The sequence below is a fragment of the Gobius niger genome (assembly GCF_951799975.1).
Source record: "Gobius niger genome assembly, chromosome: 3".
In the NCBI taxonomy this organism is placed as follows: Eukaryota; Metazoa; Chordata; class Actinopteri; order Gobiiformes; family Gobiidae; genus Gobius; species Gobius niger.
This window is the reverse complement of record NC_136854.1, coordinates 42,026,787-42,049,824: the sequence shown is the minus strand read 5'-3', so window position 1 is coordinate 42,049,824 and position 23,038 is coordinate 42,026,787. Positions and strand designations below refer to the sequence as shown.

General features: G+C 40.2%; 1 protein-coding gene across 2 annotated transcripts in view; it reads left to right on the top strand.

Moving 5' to 3' along the window:
- The window catches only part of glra3 (glycine receptor, alpha 3), a 126,250-nt gene that overhangs the window by 46,610 nt on the left and 56,602 nt on the right, over positions 1–23,038 (top strand). For both annotated transcript variants that reach the window (XM_079553443.1, XM_079553444.1), the window contains exons 2-3: positions 971–1,098; positions 11,031–11,098. In XM_079553443.1, coding sequence (XP_079409569.1) covers positions 971–1,098; positions 11,031–11,098 — 196 coding nt within the window. The remainder of the gene's footprint in view (positions 1–970; positions 1,099–11,030; positions 11,099–23,038) is intronic.

The following is a 23,038-nucleotide window of genomic DNA, read 5'->3' as shown; positions in this document are numbered from 1 at the left end:
TCACATTTTTGTTGAATTTTTGTCATTTTTTTGATGAATTTTTGTCACATTTTTGTCATTTTTTTGATGAATTTTTGTTGAATTTTTGTTGAATTTTTTTTGAATTTTGTCATTTTTTTGTTAAATTTTTGTTGAATTTTTGTCACATTTTTGTTGAATTTTTGTCACATTTTTGTCACATTTTTGTTGAATTTTTGTCATTTTTTTGATGAATTTTTGTCACATTTTTGTCACATTTTTGTCATTTTTTTGATGAATTTTTGTCGCATTTTTGTCGATTTTTTGTCATTTTTTTGTTGAATTTTTGTCACATTTTTGTTGAATTTTTTTTGCATATATGACCAAGTGGGATGTTCTGCAACAACATTTAAAACTCAATACACTATAAAAAGACACTACCTCTCGCATTTTTCGTGTACTTTAACATATATTATTTGATCCCTTATTTGCATAATAATATTTCTCAAAATCATCTTGGGGGCCAGAGGTTCTGAGCTGGAGGGCCGGATTTGGCTTTACACATTAGACGACATACATTCATATATACATGTTCTTCTAAAGGAGTGGGAGGAAGTATCATTTATAAGTTCCCATGTCATAGTTCCCCAGCACAATGATCCCGATGCTTTATCTTTCTTCAAGGATGTAAAGCTGAAGAGCAGGGAGAGACATTCAGCAAATAATGAAGGCCCGGAGTCAAACCCGTCTTTTTTTTCCATAACTTTGCATTTTTGTTGTATTTTCCTGGTTAGCATATGCACAAGTGTGAAAGAAATCAGATTACGGTTCCATCAGATTATGTATAACAGATTAACCCTGAGATCAGATCTGATGTTTGGTCTGCATGTAAAACAGACACTGATGTGCGAAAAGAAGATTATAATGGACGTGTTTGTCCCCAGACCCTGGTGTAGAAGGTTTGGAGAGGCTGAGGACACACACTGAGCTAACGTCTGGTCTCTCTCTGCAGCTCCGTCTGGACGAAGGAGATGGACCTCCCTCGGTCGCGGCAGGTGCCCATGTCGCCCTCGGACTTCCTGGACAAGCTCATGGGCAGGACGTCCGGCTACGACGCCCGGATCAGACCCAACTTCAAAGGTTTGGCCACGACTTTAAGACCATTAAAAACATGCCTGAAGTGTTGCCTTGGCACATTCACGTATTTCTGAGTCATCTGTAAAAACTCTGATGGCGGCCATTTTAGGGATAGGTTTGCCTGAGTCCTCCTAGGAACGCCCCCACCTCCTGGAGACGCCTCCGAGCTTTCGTCACCAGCCGAGTAACCACTGATGCCACAGACAGCGTGTGGAGGGGGCGTGTCTAAAGGCTCAGAGGTTCTTAAAGAGACAGAGGCCTATTTCAAGACATTCACTACAGCCATTTTGAGAGAGACATTTTATAGAAGGCAGTTATTCTAATTTACTGCATTTACAGACCAACAGAAGGTTTGGTCATCATTGTAGTGTGATATAGACTGGTGCTATGGGACTGAAAAAAGCATAGTAAGTAAATATCAAGCATTGGCTTAAATGACTTGAATTGAGGAAATGTTTCTTGTTTTGAGCGGTTTTCACTCATTTAGACACTTTTCCTGATCGGACCGAGTTTACTTTGCTTGTTTGAGGACATTTCACACCAGTTCTAGGGTAAATCTCGCTTGAAATAAGAAAGTAAAATTGCCAATGAGATAAGACCAATTTTCTTACCCCATTGGCAAAGAAAATGACCTGAAATAAGGACGAAATGTATCGAAATGAGTCAGAAACATCTCAGAACAAGTGAAATAATCCAGGACAAACGCCCAAGAACTTCTTAACTAGTCAAAACAACTAAAATTTGGATTATTATGCTCAAATTGAGATGTTTATACTGATCTAGTTAAATACTTGTTGCAGTGTGGGGTGACCTGTAGGAGCAGTGAGCTGCCAGTGTAAGTCAGTGCTTTGGGTCCCGTCTCCAGATGTCAAGCCAAGCTAATGGTCAGAACCAGAGGTGGGAGACTCGAGTCACATGACTTGACTCGAGTCAGACTCGAGTCGCAATTTTTGGGACTTGAGACTTACTTGACCAAAGCTCCGAAAAGACTTGACTTGACTTGGGACTTGCTGTTTGTGACTCGAGACTTAACTTGGACTTGAGGCCAGTGACTCTCAATGACTCGCTGTGACTTTATAGTTATTATTTATTTGAGTGAAACTGTCGAAAGATCAGGATTCATTTTGTAAAAGCGGCGCATCTTTGTTTACATTATGGTGATTATCCTCATGCGTGTTCGGTTTCCAGACACAGCACTTCTAATCAATACAGCGGGAAAAGGCAGGAGGAAATATTTCTTTGGATGCATTAAAAGTTTTCTAAAGACGGTGAAGAGGAGGAGATTTACGGACAGGAAACCGTTTGAAACAATGGGCTGGACGGACAGCGCAGACGGAGCCTCCAGAACCACCATGTAAGAGCTGATTCATCAACAGGAATCTTGGGGCTTTTCCATGTTTTAAAGCATTAACACAAAGTTTACAGCATTTAGAGGTTATTTTACGCATCCGCACAGCCCAGTGACAGCAGGACTGAAGGCTACGCAGAATCTACTTTGAGCAGGGGCGAATCCGAGTATACAGGGGCTGGGGCAGGACAGGGGAACCACTGACAGAAAAACCGCCAGAAACTAACAAAAATAAAAAATATTGTTTGATATTTATATTTCATACTACAAGGAAAAGCAGTTCATGTTTATTTAAAGTCGCCTAAATTTTTTGGCTAAATGTTCAAAATCGCTATATCTTGAGAAAGCACTTGTTATTTTCAAGATTAAACACATGAAAAGTCGACACGCTGGCCTTTGTGACTTGAGGTGACTTGCCGGCTTAAGCAAGACTTGACTTGACTTGACTTGACAAAAACTGTGACTTGACTTGACTTGACTTGACTTGACTTCACCCCGTGACCAATTGACTTGGACTTACTTGAGACTTGGATCTTCACGACTTGGACTTGACTCGAGACTTGCATTTAGTGACTGACTCCCACCTCTGCTCAGAACCACCAGGACGGAGGATTAACCTGTTGTAGATGTTTTTAGTGGTAGGGGAAACCGTAGTACCCGGAGGAACCCTACACGGACACAGGGAGAACATGCAAACTCCACACACAAAGGCCCCGTCCAGGTGGGAATCGAACCCTGACCTTCCAGCTGTGAAGCCTTTATAAGATCTGATTCATGAAGAAAAGAAAAGCCACGTTCTGACAATCTGCCTGTGAAATATCATCTTCTCTTCTCTCCATTGGAATTACAAACGTGTCTTCAAACATTTGTGAATATACAGCATTTACAGTAAAAGATTAAGAGCAATATTAAGCTACAATCATTATTTTCTATCAGGGGTTTAGGTGTTTGCTGAGTCCGGGCCAATGTTTTCTTTTCAGGGTTTCTGCTGCGTGTTAAAAATCATTGAACAAAAACATTGGATTCGCTTGTTTTGACTTTATTTACCCCTTAAAGCAGCACTAAGTAACGTTTTTACCTTAATAAATCCTTTCCGTAGTCCCACTAGGGGTAATACGGGTGTGCCACCGGGTCAGAGCCACCAATACACACTAATGGAATCATAAAGAAGAAGCTAACAGGCTAACGGGCAAAGCTAACTGCGGGCTAGCGCCACTTAAACAGTATTTACAGCCAAGTTTGAGTGAAAAGAATGATCTCCGTTGTGTAACTGGATGAATGAATATCCCTCTGTCCCTTTGTCTTTTCTGTCAGCGTAGGATTTACTCTCACGGACGATTAATGAGTTAAATAATTGCAATTTGCTACGACACCTGCAGTTGCCCTTATGGCCTCTAGGGGTAAGAGTTACTTAGTACTGCTTTAAGTTCAATGAAAATAGTTATGGTCAAAACAGGTTTAACTTCAAATTGTCTATACATTTATATTAGTTGTACATAACTTACTGCTCAAAATTTGCACAATGTGTTTTAAAAATTTTATTTATCTGATTTGACCTCTTACCACCCGCCTAAACCAAATGCATTCTGTCCTCTTTTGGCTGTGTAACACCTCATTTGAAAGCTAAGACCCACAAAACTGATCTTTTCCTCTCGTTGTTGCTGTGTTGTGTCATCTTTTTTATGTTTTTATTTTTATTTTATTTTTTTTGTCACATTTTTGTTGAATTTTTGTTGATTTTTTGTCATTTTTTGTTGATTTTTTGTCATTTTTTGTTGAATTTTTGTCATTTTTTTGTCACATTTTTGTTTATTTTTTGTCATTTTTTGTTGAATTTTTGTAATTTTTTTGTTGATTTTTTGTCATTTTTTGTTGAATTTTTGTCATTTTTTTTGTTGAATTTTTGTCACATTTTTGTTGATTTTGCGTCATTTTTTGTTGATTTTTTGTCACATTTTTGTTGAATTTTTGTCACATTTTTGTTGAATTTTTGTCACATTTTTGTTGAATTTTTGACACTTTTTGTTGAATTTTTGTCACATTTTTGTCACATTTTTGTCACTTTTTGGTTGAATTTTTGTCACATTTTTGTCATTTTTTGGTTGAGTTTTTGTCACATTTTTGTTGAATTTTTGTCATTTTTTTGTTGAATTTTTGTCATTTTTTTGTTGAATTTTTGTTGAATTTTTGTTGATTTTTTGTCATTTTTTGTTGATTTTTTGTCACATTTTGTTGAATTTTTGTCACATTTTTGTCACAGTTTTGTCACTTTTTTGTTGAATTTTGTAATTTTTTTGTTACGTTTTTGTTGAATTTTTGTTGAATTTTTGTTGAAGTTTCTGTCACATTTTTGTCACATTTTTGTCACTTTTTGGTTGAATTTTTGTCACATTTTTGTCATTTTTTGGTTGAATTTTTGTCACATTTTTGTTGAATTTCTGTCACAGTTTTGTCACATTTCTGTCACCTTTTGGTTGAGTTTTTGTCACATTTTTGTCACATCTTTGCTCCGTTTACATCCTTGTTTTCTCCTTTTTTGTAGCTGTCTTTGTGCTTTTTTTCCCCAAGAAGCTTTTTGATTAGGGTAAAGCCAAACTGGAGAAAATGGGATCCGTTCAGGTGGGAGTTAAGAGGTTAAAAGGAATTAACAGTATGGGAGTTTCGGGAGATCTTTGCTTTAGGACCGGATGTTTCCTTCCCCTGTTGTATATGTTTATTACACACATTATAGAACAGTCCCTGACGTCACAGTGCAGTTACCATGGTGACACAATGTTATAATAATACCCACAGACCTGCTGCCAAATCAGGTTTTAAAAGCTTAACAAAACCAGAACGAAACATGATACAAAGCTCTGTGCCCCGTCCGATTGTTTTTGAGCATCAAAGGTCAGTGTGGCAGGGGATTAGACAAATCGAATCAAAGAGAATGACTTTTGTGGAGTCCAATATCACAACAGACGATGTCTCGAATGTCGCTGATTTACAAACATGAGCAGGTTGGAAACGAGGAACGACACAGACGTCAAACAGTGAAGCTAAAGGAACGTCCAGATGAACAGCTGAAGGATCTTTGGGACAGTTGGCCCCGTGGTTCCCCGTCTTAAGACTCTCCTTCACGGGGGAAAGGAACAGGGAGACTGGTTAGTACGAGCGAGAGCATGTAGTTGGATAGTTTGAGGTAAACCAGGTCAGTAGGAATTCAGGTCCAACCGTGTCCTGGACCGAACCAGGTTTAAACCAGGACTTAAACAGGCCAAACATTGTGCGTGACCGCGAGAGGCCGTGCGCATGCGGACTCTGGAGGAGCCGGTCTGCCACTCGCCTGGTCCAGACCAGACTCTCGCACCTTCACAGCTGAGCTCCGTCATCAGGTGGGAGGGGTGAACTCGATCGGATCGGATTTTCGCTAGCGATAAAACAGTGATAAAAATGTGACGAAAAAGTGACAAAAAATTCATGAAAATGTGACGAAAAAGTGACAAAAAAGTGACAAAAATGTGACGAGAAAGTGACAAAAATGTGACGAAAAAGTGACAAAAAATTCATGAAAATGTGACGAAAAAGTGACAAAAAAGTGACAAAAATGTGACGAGAAAGTGACAAAAATGTGACGAAAAAGTGACAAATATGTGACAAAAATGTGACAGAAAAGTGACAAAAATGTGACGAGAAAGTGACAAAAAAGTGACAAAAATGTGACGAGAAAGTGACAAAAATGTGACGAAAAAGTGACGAAAAAGTGACAAAAATGTGACAGAAAAGTGACTAAAAAGTGACAAATATGTGACAATAATGTGACGAAAAAGTGACAAAAATGTGACAAATATGTGACGAAAAAGTGACAAAAATGTGACAGAAAAGTGACAGAAAAGTGACAAGAAAGTGACAAAGAAATTGACGAAAAAGTGACGAAAAAGTGACAAAAAAGTGACAAATATGTGACGAAAAAGTGACTAAAATGTGACAAAAAAGTGATGAAAAAGTGACAAAAATGTGCACTGCAAAAAGTGGATTCTAAGCAAGTAAAAAAATGTCTTACTTTAAGAAATAAGGTCTTATTTTTTCCCTAAAAAGTAATAATGTCTTGCCGAGCAAAGTTTTCTTCTCCAGGAAATCTAATCTAGCCATTTCTTGTTCAGATATTTGCTAAAAAAAAAACATGCTCATTTTTCTTGTAACAAGAAAGAAAAACTTTTTGAATCTTCTTCAGCTTTAGACAAGAAGATTCTTTAGACAAAGAAAAAATAAGATCACAACAACTGTTGATTTAAGAACTGATTCTCACAGAGAGATAATACATTCCATTCTTTAAAGTGGGCGGCGTTCTCCCCGTGTCTGTGTACGTTTCCCCTACCACTAAAAACATGTACAATAGGTGAATCCTCCAGCCAGGTGATTCTGACCATCAGCCTGGCTCCACATCATGATGTGTCTCCGGGCGCGGGCAGTATTCTCCTTAAATATTAGTATTTATTAAGAACATTTTGCTTAAATCAAGCAACATTTAAGTAGAATACCCCACAATTTTTCACTAAATAAGAATGTTTTCCTTAAATTATTCCATTTTCTGAGGACATTTTGCTTAATTCCAGCTTTATTTGCTTAAATTTAGTGTTTCTTTCTTGTTTTATGATAAGAAAAATATTCAAGAAATAAGAATTCTTAGCAAGAAAAAAATGCTGACCCCATTGGCAGAATTTTTTCCTTAAAACAAAACAAAATGTCTTATTTTAAGATGTTATTCCTTGTTTTTAGGAGGGCACTTTTTGCAGTGTGACGAAAAAGTGACGAAAATGTGGCAAAAATATGACAAAAATGTGACGATTTTAGTTACAAATATTTTTTTCAGAGGGGATTTTGGTTCTTATTTGTTAATAAGCCATTTATAAGTGAAAAAAAAGTCTAAAAATGCACATTTTGCCTTGTTTTTCAGCTTCAAAGCTCAAATAAACCAGACATAAACTATATCTTAAAATCTCTCTCTGGAAAAACCTTCAAAATTTAATTCAAGACTGGAATTGAATAACACAATGATTTGGAGAAAGTCGGGCTTCACTTTGGGCCATGATTGGGAGATTCAGGCCCTGAACTTTTGATAAGGAAGAAAATCGTTCTAAGCTAACGTGACACCCCTGTGCTAAAGTGTGATATGGACCTCATTTTTCATTTCTGAAGTTTTGTAGCTTCTCTGCCTTATCTACCACAGCTGTCTCCCAGAGAGGAAACGACCATATTTGGATTAAAGCGTCGCCTTTCGCAGCACATGTGGGCACAGAACCCCTCCCCCCCCCCTCTGTGATGAAGGTCCAGCACGTCTGAGCATCTGCGCTGCTCTTTCAAGTGTTTTAATAAGTTTGACGTGGAGTTTTTCACGCTCGACCACAGACGGCGATATTTTCTGCTCAAGACGAGACGAACTCAAAAATAATGAGTTCACGTGGAGAAATCGAGGCTTTTCTCCGTCCTCCGCCTCCAGGCTGTGTTTGTCTCAGATGAAGGAGGCGGCAGATTTATGACGCATCGTAGATCTGTGATTTTGAGGATTTCACATGTTTTTCTAATAATATTTTATGAATAACAAGACATAATGTAGATAAAGTAATGCAGGATGGCAGTGTGTAGGGCTGGCACGATAATTACTACTTCATTTATTCAGTTCAATAAATAACAGATGAACGACATGTTTTCAGGCTCGATATTTATTAGCATTTCCCCCCCGTGTTGTTATGTTATATTTTATGTTCATTGCAGCTTGTGTGGTATTTCAGGATGATGCACTTCAAGGCCGTGGGAACCCAGGGTGCTGAGGGCGCTGCAGCTCCCCCTGGTGGATAGTTTGTGGACTGCAGGCAATATTAACCCCTTAATATTGCCTGCAGCCTTTTTTATGACCAGAGAGCAGTGAACAGAATTGCCCATTGGGATGAATAAAGTTGTTTTGATTTGATTTGATTTGATTAACTCCCATCTGAACGAAGCACATTTTCTCCAGCTTTACCCCAGTCCAAAAGTTTCTGGGAAAAAAGGTGTGAAAATAGCAACAAAACTGAGACGAAAACAAGGATGAAAATGTGAAAAAAGTGAGAAAACATTGACGAAAAAGTGACAAAAAATTACAAAAAATTACAAAAATGGACAAAAATTAGCCAAAAAAATGTGAATAATTTGACGAAAAAGTGACAAAAAAGTAGCGAAAATTTGACAAAAATGAGACGACTGCCCAACAAAAAAAGTGAGGAAAAAAAATCTGATGTGAGGAAAAAGATCCATTTAGTTTTGTAGGTCTCATCTTTCAAATAAGGCGTTACACTGGCCTACAGGATTTGGGTAAAGCTGAACTGGAGAAAATGCTCTCGGTTCAGGCGGGAGTTAAGAGGTTATTAAATAGGATTTATGCACAGAAAAAGTATTTTGGGGGTAAATTTTGTCCCTCAGCGCCCCCTAACTAAAATATCTTCCCACGGCTCTGATGCACTTTTAGAACAAAGGTTGACAGTATCGAGTATCGTTAAGAGTCAATAATATCGTCTATCGCGATACTTTCCTGCCTCGAACTTCAAAATGTGTTTTCGGGCCAGGCCTTACAGTGGGGTCTTAACTCCCGCCTGAACCGAGAGCATTTTCTTCAGTTCAGCTTTACCCAAATCCTGTAGGCCAGTGTAACGCCTCATTTGAAAGACCTACAAAACTAAATAGATCTTTTTCCATCAGATTTTTTTTTCATCACTTTTTTTGTTGGGCAGTTTCGTGACTTTTTTGTCACTTTTACATCAAATTTTTCAATTTTTTTTGGTCCATTTTTTTGTCGCCTTTTCGTCAAATTATTCGCATTTTTTTGTCAAATTCTTTGCACTTTTTCGTCCATTTTTTCCTCATTTTTTCGTCAAATTTTTCTCATTTTTGTCCATTTTTTGTCCATTTTTTTCTCGCTTTTTTCACATTTTCATCCTTGTTTTTCGTCTCATTTTTGTCGCTATTTTCACACCTTTTTTCCAGAAGCTTTTGGATTGGGGTAAAGCTGGAGAAAATGTGCTCGGTTCAGGTGGGAGTTAAGGGGTTAAAGGAACAGGCCACCGTTTTTCCACACCGAGATATGTTCTTACCTGAGCTTAGACGAGTCCATGCGTACCTGTCTGGTCTTTGTGCCTGCCCTCAGTCACGCAAAAACGACCAAAGATGTTGTCAGCATTTGGCCTCTCTCGATGTATTCCTATAGCTCCAAACGGGGGTGTTGGAAGCGACCACAAATACCAGACAGGTACGCATCGACTCGTCTAAGCTCAGGTAAGAACATATCTCAGTATGGAAGAACGGTGGCCTGTTCCTTTAAGACCCCACTATATCAAGGCAGGAAAGTATCGCGATAGACGATATTATTGACTCTTAATGATACTCGATACTGTCAACCTTTGTTCTAAAAGTGCATCATCCTGAAATACCACACAAGCTGCAATGACCATAAAATATAATAGTCATTAAAAAAAAGTATTAAAATTGATCATGCCAAATTTAAAGCCTTCACCTTATTCCGCCCCGCCCACTTTTGCCACTTTTTGCGTTGTCTCGGCACCTCCGTTGTGCAGACACTTCCAGTCGAGCACGAAGCCCGTTCATTTAAATGGAGAACGAGGGAAAATATTCGCCTCTAAAATCTGATGTTGAGGAGATTGATTTGTGTAAAATGTCCAATGTTCATTTGCACCGACATGTCAACACTGCACCGTTTCTCTGCGCGGGCTGAAAACGGCTTTGTTTTCGTGTAGTGACTGATTTTATCTGGACTCCTCCTGCCCCGTGTTAAAGAGGGGGTATTATGCTTTTTTCAGTCACATAGCACCAGTCTATATCACACTACAATGATGACCAAACCTTCTGTTGGTCTGTAAATGCAGTAAATTAGAATAACTGCCTTGTATAAAATGTCTCTCTCAAAATGGCTGTAGTGAATGTCTTGAAATAGGCCTCTGTCTCTTTAAGAACCTCTGAGCCTTTCCGACACGCCCCCTCCACACGCTGTCTGTGGCATCAGTGGGGAGGGGGTTCTGCTGAGGAGCAGTGGTTGGTTACTCGGCTGGTGACGAAAGCTCGGAGGCGTCTCCAGGAGGTGGGGGCGTTCCTAGGAGGACTCAGGCAAACCTATCCCTAAAATGGCCGCCATCAGAGTTTTTACAGATTACTCAGAAATACGTGAATGTGCCAAGGCAACACTTCAGGCATGTTTTTAATGAGGGAATGACAGAATAACATGATGGAAAGCTTGAAAAAGTCCATTTTGCATAATACCCCCCCTTTAACAGATCAGGTCACATTGTTTTTAATGCAGGCTAGCTGATACCATAGAAATGTGCTAGCCTTGCATTAGCCTAGCGCCACGAAACTCTTCAAACATAAGAACTGCATGAATTACAAAAAAAATATCTCCAGAAATCAGCAACACTCTATATGTCCCTATGTCAAAAATCCTGAAATATCCCTTTAACATAGAAGCTGCAGTTACGCATAAGACCTGAGGTGGCAGTAGATGCTAACAGAGACAACTCCTCCAAAAAGTCTGAGCTTTCAGTTTTGTTTTCCTCTTTTGCAGGTCCCGCGGTCAACGTCTCCTGCAACATCTTCATCAACAGCTTTGGCTCCATCGCTGAGACCACCATGGTAAGAGCGGCTTTAAGTCTGATTAAACACACGTATGTGCCGTGTGTGAGCGCTGCACACGCCGCTCTGTCCGGTCAATAATTGAAAACGCTTCTGGTTAAAAATGAATGTGTTCCTTTGTTATTAATAGGATGGCTAATGCGTTATTATCTGACCATCGTAGCACGAAATCTAAATTGACACGGGAGAGGGTCAGGCAGAGTAATGGGCTCCTGCCGGGACCGAACAAACTTTCAAGCTCATTTTCTTTGTTAAAAGTTAAGTGTAGGGGATTTTTTTTCATAACTGGCTGACGACAGTTATGGATTAGTTTAACCCCCTTAACTCCCACCTGAACCGAGCACATTTTCTCCAGTTTGGCTTTACCCCCAGTCCAAAAGCTTCTGGGAAAAAGGTGTGAAAATAGTGACAAAACTGAGACGAAAACAATGATGGAAATGTGACAAAAAAGTGACGAAAACATTGACAAAAAAGTGACGAAAAATTGCTGAAAGAGTGGCAAAAATGTGACAAAAATGTCACAAGAAATTGACGAAAAAATGACAAAAATTTGACAAAAAAATGACAAAAATGTGACAAAAAAATGACAAAAATGTGACAAAAATGTAACAAAAAATGACAAAAAATTGACGAAAAAATGACAAAAATGTGATAAAAAATATGACAAAAAATGACAAAAAATTGACGAAAAAATGACAGAAAATGGACAAAAAAATGACAAAAAATGTGACAAAAATGTGATAAAAATTTGACAAAAATGACACAAAAAATTACAAAAAATTACAAAAAAATTACAAAAAAAGACAAAAATGTGGCAAAAAAATGACAAAAAATTGACAAATAACGACAAAAAAATGACCAAAAAAATGACAAAAAATTGACAAAAATTGACAAAAAAATGACACAAAATGACACAAAATGACACAAAAATGACAAAAAAGTTACAAAAATGAGTTGAATACCCAACAAAAAAATTATGGAAAAAAAATCTGATGACGTGAGGAAAAAGATCCCCTCGGTTCAGGCGGGAGTTAAGAGGTTAAGTGTGTAACGATGTTGAGTGGGTTCATTCCTCGCACACGGGCTGCTCATTTCTCACCTCCTTTCTCTCCCTCTCCCCCCCCCCCCTGCTCCCTTTCGCTTATGATAAGGGATCAAATACCTGTTAAAGTACACTAAAGATGCGAGGAATAGTGTCTTTTTATGGTGTATTTTTTAAATATCCTTGCAGAACATCCCACTTGGTCATATATAATGTAAAACAGTGATTCTCAACTGGTGGGTCGCGAGTCTATAGGGAAATGTTTTCAATATTTTCCATCTGAAACTGCACAGAAACACACTGGAGTCTGTTCAAATTAATATGATTGGGTTGTTTTGATCCGAATTTCAGTCATAAAAGCAAATCTACGGCTTGTTCAATAAAAACATGTGGTAAATACAATTTTTTCTACGATATATGACAAACTACAGTTGTATTTGGGTCGCAGCTGGTCTTTAAGGTAATGGCGGGTCTCCGAGCCGGACCACTTTTGAACCACTGATGTAAAACTTTGGCATTAACAGAAAATGGTTCTTAACTTTAGGATACAATGGGGAGGTTCGGCCATTGTGGTTTGGCAATGATGAAAATCGGCCTCTGTGATGCAAACTTGCCGACCCCTGATATAAATGTCTGTGTCCATAGAATAATGTTAGGAATATAACTGACCTTGCATCACATTTGAGGGACTATTTTCTAGCAGATCACTCCGCCGCTGTGTAGCTTATACAACCACGAAGCTGATGCTGCTCAAATATGAGGTATTTTAAATGCAAAATGGTTAAAATTACTCTATGGACACAGACATTTAGTCTGGTGTTATAAGTGATTTGCCTCAGGTGCTCTGTGGAGCGGGTCACACTGTTTTTAATGCAGGCTAGCTGATACCATAGACATGTGCTAGCCTTGCACTAGCCTAGCGCCACAAAACTCTTCAAATAGAACTGCTTGAATTACAAAAAAAATATCTCCAGAAATCAGCAACACTCTGGATAACTAGGAAAAGAGGCCCTGTGTCAAAAATCCTGAAATATCCCTTTAAGGCTTGGAACATTAGAACCAGCCCTTCCCCAAAGCATCATGTAACTCTACTTTATATGTCAGGTTAATTTGATTGGAAATGTCGCGGCAAATATGCGCATAACGGACCGGAGTCTTATTGGATTCAGTATAAACGAGGGCTCTGGTTTGGCCCTCGGTTTTAACTCTTCGTTTACCTCCAGTTTAGCTCTGGTTCAGTCCCGGTTTAGTCCCCGACTCAGATCCGGCTGACAGAGATGAGGAAGGACAGACGGAGACAGGAATAGCGTGTGGCTCTGAGACGTTCACTCGGACTGACAGCAAATAACTACCTCTCACGCGAAAGAGAAGAGAGTGAGAGCAAACGGATCGAAATGATGAGGATTATCTGAGTAATGTCGTCTGCAGCATCAGGCAACCCAGAGTGCCTTCATTTTGTTAAACCACTGAGAATTCATCCCACAAACATGACATTTTCTAAACTTTGTGTCCCAGTGTTGGAGACTTTCTGATCCAGAAGAGGCGATGTTATCAGTCCCTCGGCGTATAAGGCCTTGTCTGTACCAGTTCCTGTTCTTTGGCGTCCAGGTTCAGTGAAAAAGAGAAGTTTCTTATCCCCAAAAGTGCCCGAAATTTCCTGTGTGGCTTTGGTGATATGACAGTAGCCCTCAGCTCTGTGCCCAGCTGTCTGCTCCGGTTTGGAGACACGACCGGCTGAGAAGAGGCAATCACCAACTTTAGGAGGCTAGGGTTTCACAAACAAACAAACAAACTTTTGCATTTTCATTTGCCTTAAAAAGACAAGAAACTGGGCCACTCCATTAAACGCACTGAGGCAGCTTTATTTAGAGGGCACGTTTTAAAGCACAAGGCACTCCATGTCCCTCACAGAAACACGCATATACAGCGGGAACCATATGTTTACATGCACTTTTTAAAAAGACACATTTGCATTTTTTTCTCACTGTCTGACATGAAATCAGAATGACCGTAAATTCTCTAATACTGGCCTGTATTCCATTAGCGGCCGGGTCTCTGACAGAGGCCGGGTCTCTGACAGAGGCCGGGTTCGCGGCTGGCGGAGGCAAATTAAAGCCGGTCTCTAAAACAGGCCGGGGCTTTTATTAGAAACTATAGCAGTAGAAATATTCCCCATGTTAGGAATTTGTCTCATACTGGTGTAAATGAAAACTCACGTGCAGGAAGTAACAAACAGAACCCGGGCCGAGGGGGGACGCTGCGGAGGAGCTGATCCCAGCGTAACTTTGACACAGATTTAGCCACTTTTCAAACCTCCTATGACGATATTTATATATATCCAGGGTTTTAATAAAGTCTCCATCGCGTCTTCAAAGCACGTCCAGCTGCTCCGTGTGCAGGTCAGTCCCACGCCTCAAAATAACTCCTCCCATCAGCGCGAGCGTCTCGTCTTCTCTCGGGCCAGTCTCATGATCGATCACAAACACAAACGCTCCGTCTAAACTCGCCTTTTACACGAGATAACAACAAATAATCCGGTCTGTGGTAAAAACGAAACAGAAACCTGCAGTGACATTGATGTCAAAGCTCCGCTAACAGCAACGAAACACTTCCTGTTGTCCCGACAAAATAAAAGGCGTCAATGTTCCAGCCGCTGGGAGAGGGTTTGAAATGTTAATTGATTGACTGCGGAATTCTTCCGCAGTCAATTATTGGTTTTCATGTTCTTTATTATTATTCCTCTTCCATCTTTTTCCCGATTTTCTAGAGCTTTCAGCACCTTCATGCTTTGTGCAATTCATGCAAGTTATGCATCAAAACGTTCCGCATGTTGAGGAGAAGGTGCTGTTACTTTTGGGACTTCTGCAACTTACGTTTTTTCCGCAATCGGCCAAAATGTCGGAGATTTTTCCCATTGACTTATAATGGGGCTGCTGCAAATCCATGCTTTTCTGCACTTTTTTCTGCATTTTATGCAATTTCTGCACTTTGTGCATGTTCAGCTTCTGCAACTTGTGGGTTTTGAGAAAAAATTGTCCTTCTGCAGTTTTCCAGTTTTTTTATACGAGAGTTTGAAATTTTTGCATTGGTGTGTATGGGGGAATCCAGCCAATAGGGAGACTCCAGGCCTTTCAGCCATTTGTGCAGCTTCTGCCAATCAAGCACTGAGGCCATTTCAACAGTTTGACCAGTAAATGGAATATAAAAGTTAATGCAATATTAACAATTTATGCAAATTAACCAGTTTATGCATTTTAAAGCGTTTATGCAACTAAAGAGTTTATGCCATTTAGGATTAATGAATTTTAAAGAGTTTATGCAATTTACATAATTTATGCAAATTACCCCATTCATGCATTTTACCACTTTATGCAGTTTATACAGTTTATGCAAAATAGATTATGCAAATTAACCACTTTATGGAATTTAAACAGTTTATGCAATTTCTGCATTCGCTTCCCGCAATTCCGCAGTCAATCGCAATGGCGCAGCCATTGCATTTCTAGTTAATAAATGAACCTAATATTTCAGGTGCAAATGGAAACAAGTCTTGTTCTTCTCATTTTCCTGGTCGTCCGTTTTGCTCAAATAGAAATAAAGGCCTGTCTCTAATTGTGGCCTGGTTCCAATAAAGGCCTGGTCCTCGATGCCCTTGAGTAAATAAAGGCCCCGGCCTATATTAGAGCATTTAGCTGGACGTGCTTTGAAGACGCGATGGAGACTTTATTAAAACCCTGGAGGGTCACACAATATTTGCCCTGTTTCCAAATATCGTCACAGGAGGTTTGAAAAGAGGCTAAATCTGTGTCAAAGTTACACTCGGATCAGCTCCTCCGCAGCGTCCCCCTCGGCCCGGGTTCCCGTTTGTTACTTCCTGCACGTGAGTTCATTTACACCAGTATGAGACAAATTCCTAACATGGGGAATATTTCTACCGCTATAGTTTCTAATAAAAGCCCCGGCTTGTTTTAGAGACCGGCTTTAATTTGCCTCCGCCAGCCGCGAACCCGGCCACTGTTAGAGACCCGGCCGCTAATGGAATACAGGCCAGTATTAGAGAATTTACGGTAATCAACTAGATGACTGGTCCCCAACTAAACCAGCTCTCGGTCTGCAAACTTTTCTTCTGTAACTTTGGACATTTTGCACTGTAAGCACATGTGTTCGGTCGACGCGAGAGGAGCAGTAACTATTTCAACTTAGTTCATTTGTGCCGACAGAGAGACTTTCAACTTTGCTTCAGTTTTTGCTTCATGTGACAATGAAGTGAATGCGGTGACAGAGTGAAATCTGAGGCTCATGAATATGCAGGTTTTTTTATTGCAGTGCCACAAACGGAAGATGTTTTTGGCTTTTACCAAAACGTAACTCTTCACATACGTTGTCCCCCGTGGGTGCTCGTGTGTTTCTTCAGTTGATATTTGTAGGAAAACGCTGTGTTACAGGTTAGACAGCTGTAAGGTTTCTCCCCTGTGTGTGTTCTTCTATGTGAGGTGAGGTTACACCGTTGTGAAAAGGCTTTGTTACATGTTGAACAGCTGTAAGGCTTCTCCCCTGTGTGTGTTCTTCTATGTGAGGTGAGGTTACACCGTTGTGAAAAGGCTTTGTTACAGATTGAACAGCTGTAAGGCTTCTCCCCTGTGTGTGTTCTTCTATGTGAGGTGAGGTTACACAGTTGTGAAAAGGCTTTGTTACAGTTTGAACAGCTGTAAGGTGTCTCCCCAGTGTGAATTCTATTGTGTATTTTTAAACCCCCCTTTGTCCCAAATCTCTTCTTACAAACGGAGCACTGGTGGTTCTTCTCCTCAGCTCCGTCCGGTCCTGACTGGTCTTCTTTGTGGACACTGTTCTCCGGTGCAGGCTTGTTGTTGGGGGACAGTTCGGTGCTTCTGCCTCTGCTCTGGACTTGGTTGTAGTTGTCTTGATGATCAGTTTGTCTTTGCTGAAGCTCTGAGGACTCTTCAGTCTTCACCATGACAGCACCGGACCTGAAAATTCATTTAGAGAAACACTTAATAATAGCGTTTGTCAGTGAAACATCAGTGTGAGGTGTTGTAAAGTGTTGGAGCCTACACTGGCAGCTGCTCTTCCTCCTGAGAGACGCTCTGCTCCTCTGGCTCCTCTGGCTCCTCTGGCTCCTCTGGCTCCTCTGGCTCCTCTGGCTCCTCTGGCTCCTCTTTAATCCAAGCAGTGTCTGTAAAGTCCTGGTTCAGACCCCGGTCCATCAGGAGTCTTCTTCTCAGAGTCTGGATCAGGTTCGCCAGACGCTCATCCGCCCAAGCTCTGGGCGTTTGGACTTTGGACATTTTCACAAACTCAAACAGGGGGTGAAGCTTCAGCCTGAACAGAGACGACACGGAAAACAATGAGATTTGACAACTGATTTGTGATGTTGTGATGTTTACTGTCAGCAGCGCCATCCAAAGAGTTCAAGCATAAACACTGTTACCACGGAGACCTTCCATATTTGTAGCTGTTAGCAAACATTATTAGGCTAACATTACAGTATAAAAGTGAAGAAAAACTCCATTGGCTGTTGAGTCACTACTGGTAAACACATTTGACTCACTGTGGTGTCCAAGCGTTTTAATGTGAACTATAACCCCAGTATTTTACCTTTTAAAATCTCCATGAGTTTATTATTGCTGCAAATCCCATGATGCTTAGCGATATGACATCACAGTCTTGACATAAATGATCTAAAACAGACTCTGCATCAGGTCATCGGTGTGAACTTCAGTGCTTTTGTTTGTGAAATCTTATTTTCTTTAGTTATACCATCATCCAACACGGTGCAACTACTCAAAATCCCAATCTCGAGGCTAAAAACTTCATCTTAACCTCACGATGAAAAGCAACAATAATGAAGTTCATCTTTATAATGTTTTAGATCATCCTACATAACATTTAGGATCAGTTAAACACAGGGCTCACCTGTAAATCTCCTGAAATCATGAAATCACAGCCAACAGTTGTTCCCTCACACCAGAGAGAGAGAAGCGTTGCCGCGGTAACAAAGTTTAAAATAAAACAAACAAATATACTTTGGTTTCCATAGATTCCATTAGAGTTTTTTTTTTTTTTCGAAAGGAAATAAATCTGTAGAAATGAGTCTGAGGCTGTGTCCGAATGTCCACACTATAGTGTTCACGCCATTTTGTAGGGGTGTCCGAATGTCCAGAGAGAAAAAATTGTCCACTCGAAATTTCCCACAATGCATCTCGAAAAGTAGTGAGCATCGATGGTCACTACTCGGGTCAATATAGACCACAATGCACTGGGAGAGTCGGAGAAGAGCCTGACAGAGACAGGTCTTTGAACTAAACAACACGACTGAAGTAAATCAGCTGTTTCAGTCGTTTGTGTTTCTCATGAATAAACGACCTAAATATAAACGTTTACGGTGAAAAGATGCTAACGTTAGCTGCTAGCCTTTAGCTGGAGCTGTTAAATGACCGACAGCTTCTTCTCGAATAATCCAAGCCATTCACGTAAAATCCATGTGAAGTAAAAGCGTATCTGACTCGTATTTATCCATAAATATTCCACTGTCTCTGAGTTTGGTCTTTATCGCAGAAATACTTTATTCCCGGAGTTTAGCGACTTTTAGCAGATGTAGTCACTCAATCTGCTGGTGTTCGGACACTGGGCTCTGACCGACTTTTGAGCTCACGCTGGGGTGATTTTTTTTTTCTCCCTTTTTTTGTGATGATAGTTTTGATTTTAATTTAAATTTAAATGACAAATAAAACGCCTGTAAAAGTGCCAAAACAGTCGTTCTGTTTCATAAAATAAACGTTTGTAACAATAAATGAATTCAGATTTAAAAAAAAAAAACATTGTGGCTTGTGTCCGAATCGCCAACAGAATCAGTGACTATATAGTCGACTATATAGTGCGGGCCTATGTGGTGAATGAGGGGTCAGGGACTAGGGTGGACATTCGGACACAGCCTGAATGTCCTGAGAGGGAAAAGTACACGTTTGTTTAGCGGTGACGTCACAGCTCTACTTCCGGGTTCACAGATGTGCGAGAAACTACAAAAAACTCTTAAAGAGGGGGTATTATGCTTTTTTCAGCCACATAGCACCAGTCTATGGCACACTACAATGATGACGAAACCTTCTGTTGGTCTGTAAATGCAGTAAATTAGAATAACTGCCTTGTATAAAATTGCTCTTTCAAAATGGCGGTAGCGAAAGACTTGAAATAGGCCCCTGTCTCTTTAAGAACCTCTGACCCTTTCCGACACGCCCCCTCCACACGCTGTCTGTGGCATCACAACAACACTGAGCTCGTTGTCTCCACAGTATTGAAACTACGATCGGTGCATTTTAATTTTTATTGTTGGAAAGGAGCTACTGTTTATCACTTTGTGAACAATGGCCACACAGGATATTATTTGGAGACAAACCTTCCACACCGGACGCTTGGAAGGGGCTCTTGCCTGAAAAATAACTGCTGTTTGGAGGCTCTCTCTTTGCATCTGCCATGCCCTATGGATCTCTAACTATACCCCCATGGACGACACCAGGATCTGCAGGAGCCCATACGATTCAAAGACGGACATTATCTGTGCAGGTGGACAGTGGTTTTTCGAGGTTACCCGTTAGCTTGTTATAATCGACTACAGCTCATTGTTGATGAAAAGTCTGCAATAAACCACAAATGTGTAAAGCCAGGCTCATTGTGTGATCATCGTAAAGGCTGCTTCAAGTAGTTGCTGCTTTATTGACGTTATTTGTGCATAATATGCTGCCTGTTTTCAATGAATGTTGTGAAGGTGAAGGTTGTTAGCTTGTCGTGGCTAATAGTGCCTTAGCTCCGGGAGAAAACCACTCGACTACGACTCACTGTAGATGAAATGTGAGCAATAAACTACAAAATCAACAAGCCCGGCTCAGTGTGTGATCATCATAAAGGCTGCTTCAAGCAGTTGCCTGTTTTAGTGACGTTTTCAATGCATAATATGCTGCTTGTATTTAGTGAATTTTCCCGTTAGCTTGTCGCGGCTAGCTTGTTAGCTCCGGGAGAAAGCCACTCGGCTACGACTCACTGTAGATGAAATGTGAGCAATAAACTTCCAAATCAACAAGCCAGGCTCCGTGTGTGATCATTGTTAAACGGTTCTTTATGTGTGTGGTGGTTTTATTGACTTTATGTGTGCATATTTCTCGTTTTCACGTGATGACTCGAGGTTTAGCTTAGCATTAGCTTTCTCCGGAGGCTCTGTGCATCATCAAGGCCCAGCGCAGAACCAGACACTGAAATAAGTGTTCTTGTCACCGGTTTTAATCCTGGGTGTTTCGGTAACAGAAACACTGATGTGTGTCTTTGTAAAAGTCTGCTGTGGCTCCGGTTCCCAACACATGAAGCTAATCCTCCATGATGACTCTGTTTACATCTTAGGGCTAGACACTGCAGGGAGGGGGTTCTGCTGAGGAGCGGTGGTTGGTTACTCGGCTGGTGACGAAAGGTCGGAGGCGTATCCTGGAGGTCGGAGGCGTTTCCTGAAGGAATCAGGCGTTTTATCCCTAAAATGGCTGCCATCGGAGTTTTTACAGATTACTCGAAAATACGTGAATGTGCTAAGGCAACACTTCAGGCATGTTTTTAATGAGGGAATGACTTAATAACATGATGTAAAGCTTGAAAAAGTCGATTTTGCATAATACCCCCCCTTTAAATATCACAATCAATATTTCTGAAACTCAACACAGAGTTACTGAACCTACTTATTTCTCAGACTCATTAGCCAAAAATGCTGAACCTACTGCTATAAAAGTAATATTTACCAAAATCGGTACATCAGGGTTAGCGGAGATAAATGCTAACGGCTATGCTAACCCTGGAAGTAGTGACTTTAATAAATATTACTTTTTTCGCAGTAGGTGCAGCATTTTTAGCTAATGAGTCTGAGAAGTAAATAGGTTCAGTAACTCTCCGCTGAGTTTCAGAAACATTGATTTTGTTTTTAAGAGTTTTTAAATGTTTTTTCTCGTATATTTGCCGGTCTGCTCGTACCCGGAGGTCGTGACATCACACTTGACAAACGTCTGCACTCAAAATTTCCCACAATGCATTTAGAAAAGTAGATGTTTTTGGCGTGCCCAAAATGATATAATTCTATATGTCCAGCAGGGGTTTCCTAGTTATTACAAAAAGACTCAGAGTGAGGCGTCGTTCTAGTATTTCGGCCCTCGATCGCCTCTGGGACGGCCATGTTTGTAAGAGCAAGATCAAGACTCGCCTTTTTAGTTCTGTTCAAGGTTTCTATGTAATTTAGTCTTAATTATTTACATCTATTTATTTATTGAGATTATTCATGGCATTTATTGAGATTATTCATGACATTTATTGAGATTATTTTCTTGCTTACTTGAACGTAGCTACTTGAAGCTTTTTTTTTTAAATTTTCTTGTATTTTATTCTAGTCTTGTTTTGGTCCTTGTGTTTTTGTTTTTAAAGTCTTTTGACACAATTTTCTCAAAAACTACTTTCTGCTCCTGTGTCTTTCTCTCACTCTGCTCTGAGCCGACCATTTAACTCCGCCCCTTTCCCTTGAGTCTCCATGGAGACGGTTGTCAATCACAGCAGAGGCATGAAGACGATAAAACCTAAACACTTTTGAAAACTCCATGGCTTATTAAGAGGTTTTACTTTTGAGAGCAGACGAGGAATATCTAAAACAGAAATAACTATTTTTAAATAAAGGGTTATGTTTTCTTAAAGGGACTATACAGAGTTTTCCTCCCCCTACATGTTCCAACCATGTTCTAATGTGTAGAATGAGCCCAGACCTGTTCACCACAACTGCCTCTAAAATCCTGCACTGTCACTCAGAAAGTTTTGCTTCGGGTATTTCTGAATTGTCATCATGCACTCGGTTAAAGAGGGGGTATTATGTTTTTTTTTCAATCACACAGCACCAGTCTATATCACACTACAATGATGACCAAACCTTCTGTTGGTCTGTAAATGCAGTAAATTAGAATAACTGCCTTGTATAAAATGTCTCTCTCAAAATGGCTGTAGTGAATGTCTTGAAATAGGCCTCTGTCTCTTTAAGAACCTTTGAGCCTTTAGACACACCCCCTCCACACGCTGTCTGTGGCATCAGTGGGGAGGGGGTTCTGCTGAGGAGCAGTGGTTGGTTACTCGGCTGGTGACGAAAGCTCGGAGGCGTCTCCAGGAGGTGGGGGCGTTCCTAGGAGGACTCAGGCAAAGCTATCCCTAAAATGGCCGCCATCAGAGTTTTTACAGATTACTCAAAAATACGTGAATGTGCCAAGGCAACACTTCAGGCATGTTTTTAATGAGGGAATGACAGAATAACATGATGTAGAGCTTGAAAAAGTCAATTTTGCATAATACCCCCCCTTTAATAAAGAAGCTGCAGTTACACGTATGACCTGAGGTGGCAGTAGTGAGCATAAAATTGCCAACTTGCATCTCGCCCCTTTAATGGGACTAATTGTAGCTACATGATGAAATATGAATGAGCAGGACTCTGAGCAGTTTTCTTCTTATGGTTTTCAGTAGACTTTTTAAAATAAAATCGTCCAAACAGTCCAAACAGTTCGGCATTACCCAAATCTGAAAGCCTCCAACCAGAAGATTTTTCCTTGCTTTGTCATCATATTTTTTGTCTCCATTTTTGTTGCCTTTTTATGACTCTTTTTCATCGCTTTTTGTTGCTTTAACTTTGTTGCTTTTCGTCATTGTTTTTGTCGCTAATTGTATGTTTTTTTTTTCCCAGAAGCTTTCAGATTTGGGTAAAGCCGAACTGGAGAAAATATGCCTCGGTTTAGGTTCCATTCCGATAAGTTGCTTAGTGATTATCCCAATAACCGGTCATTTGAGGATGGCGTTGTTGAGTTGCTCGTCGTTTCTTCGCC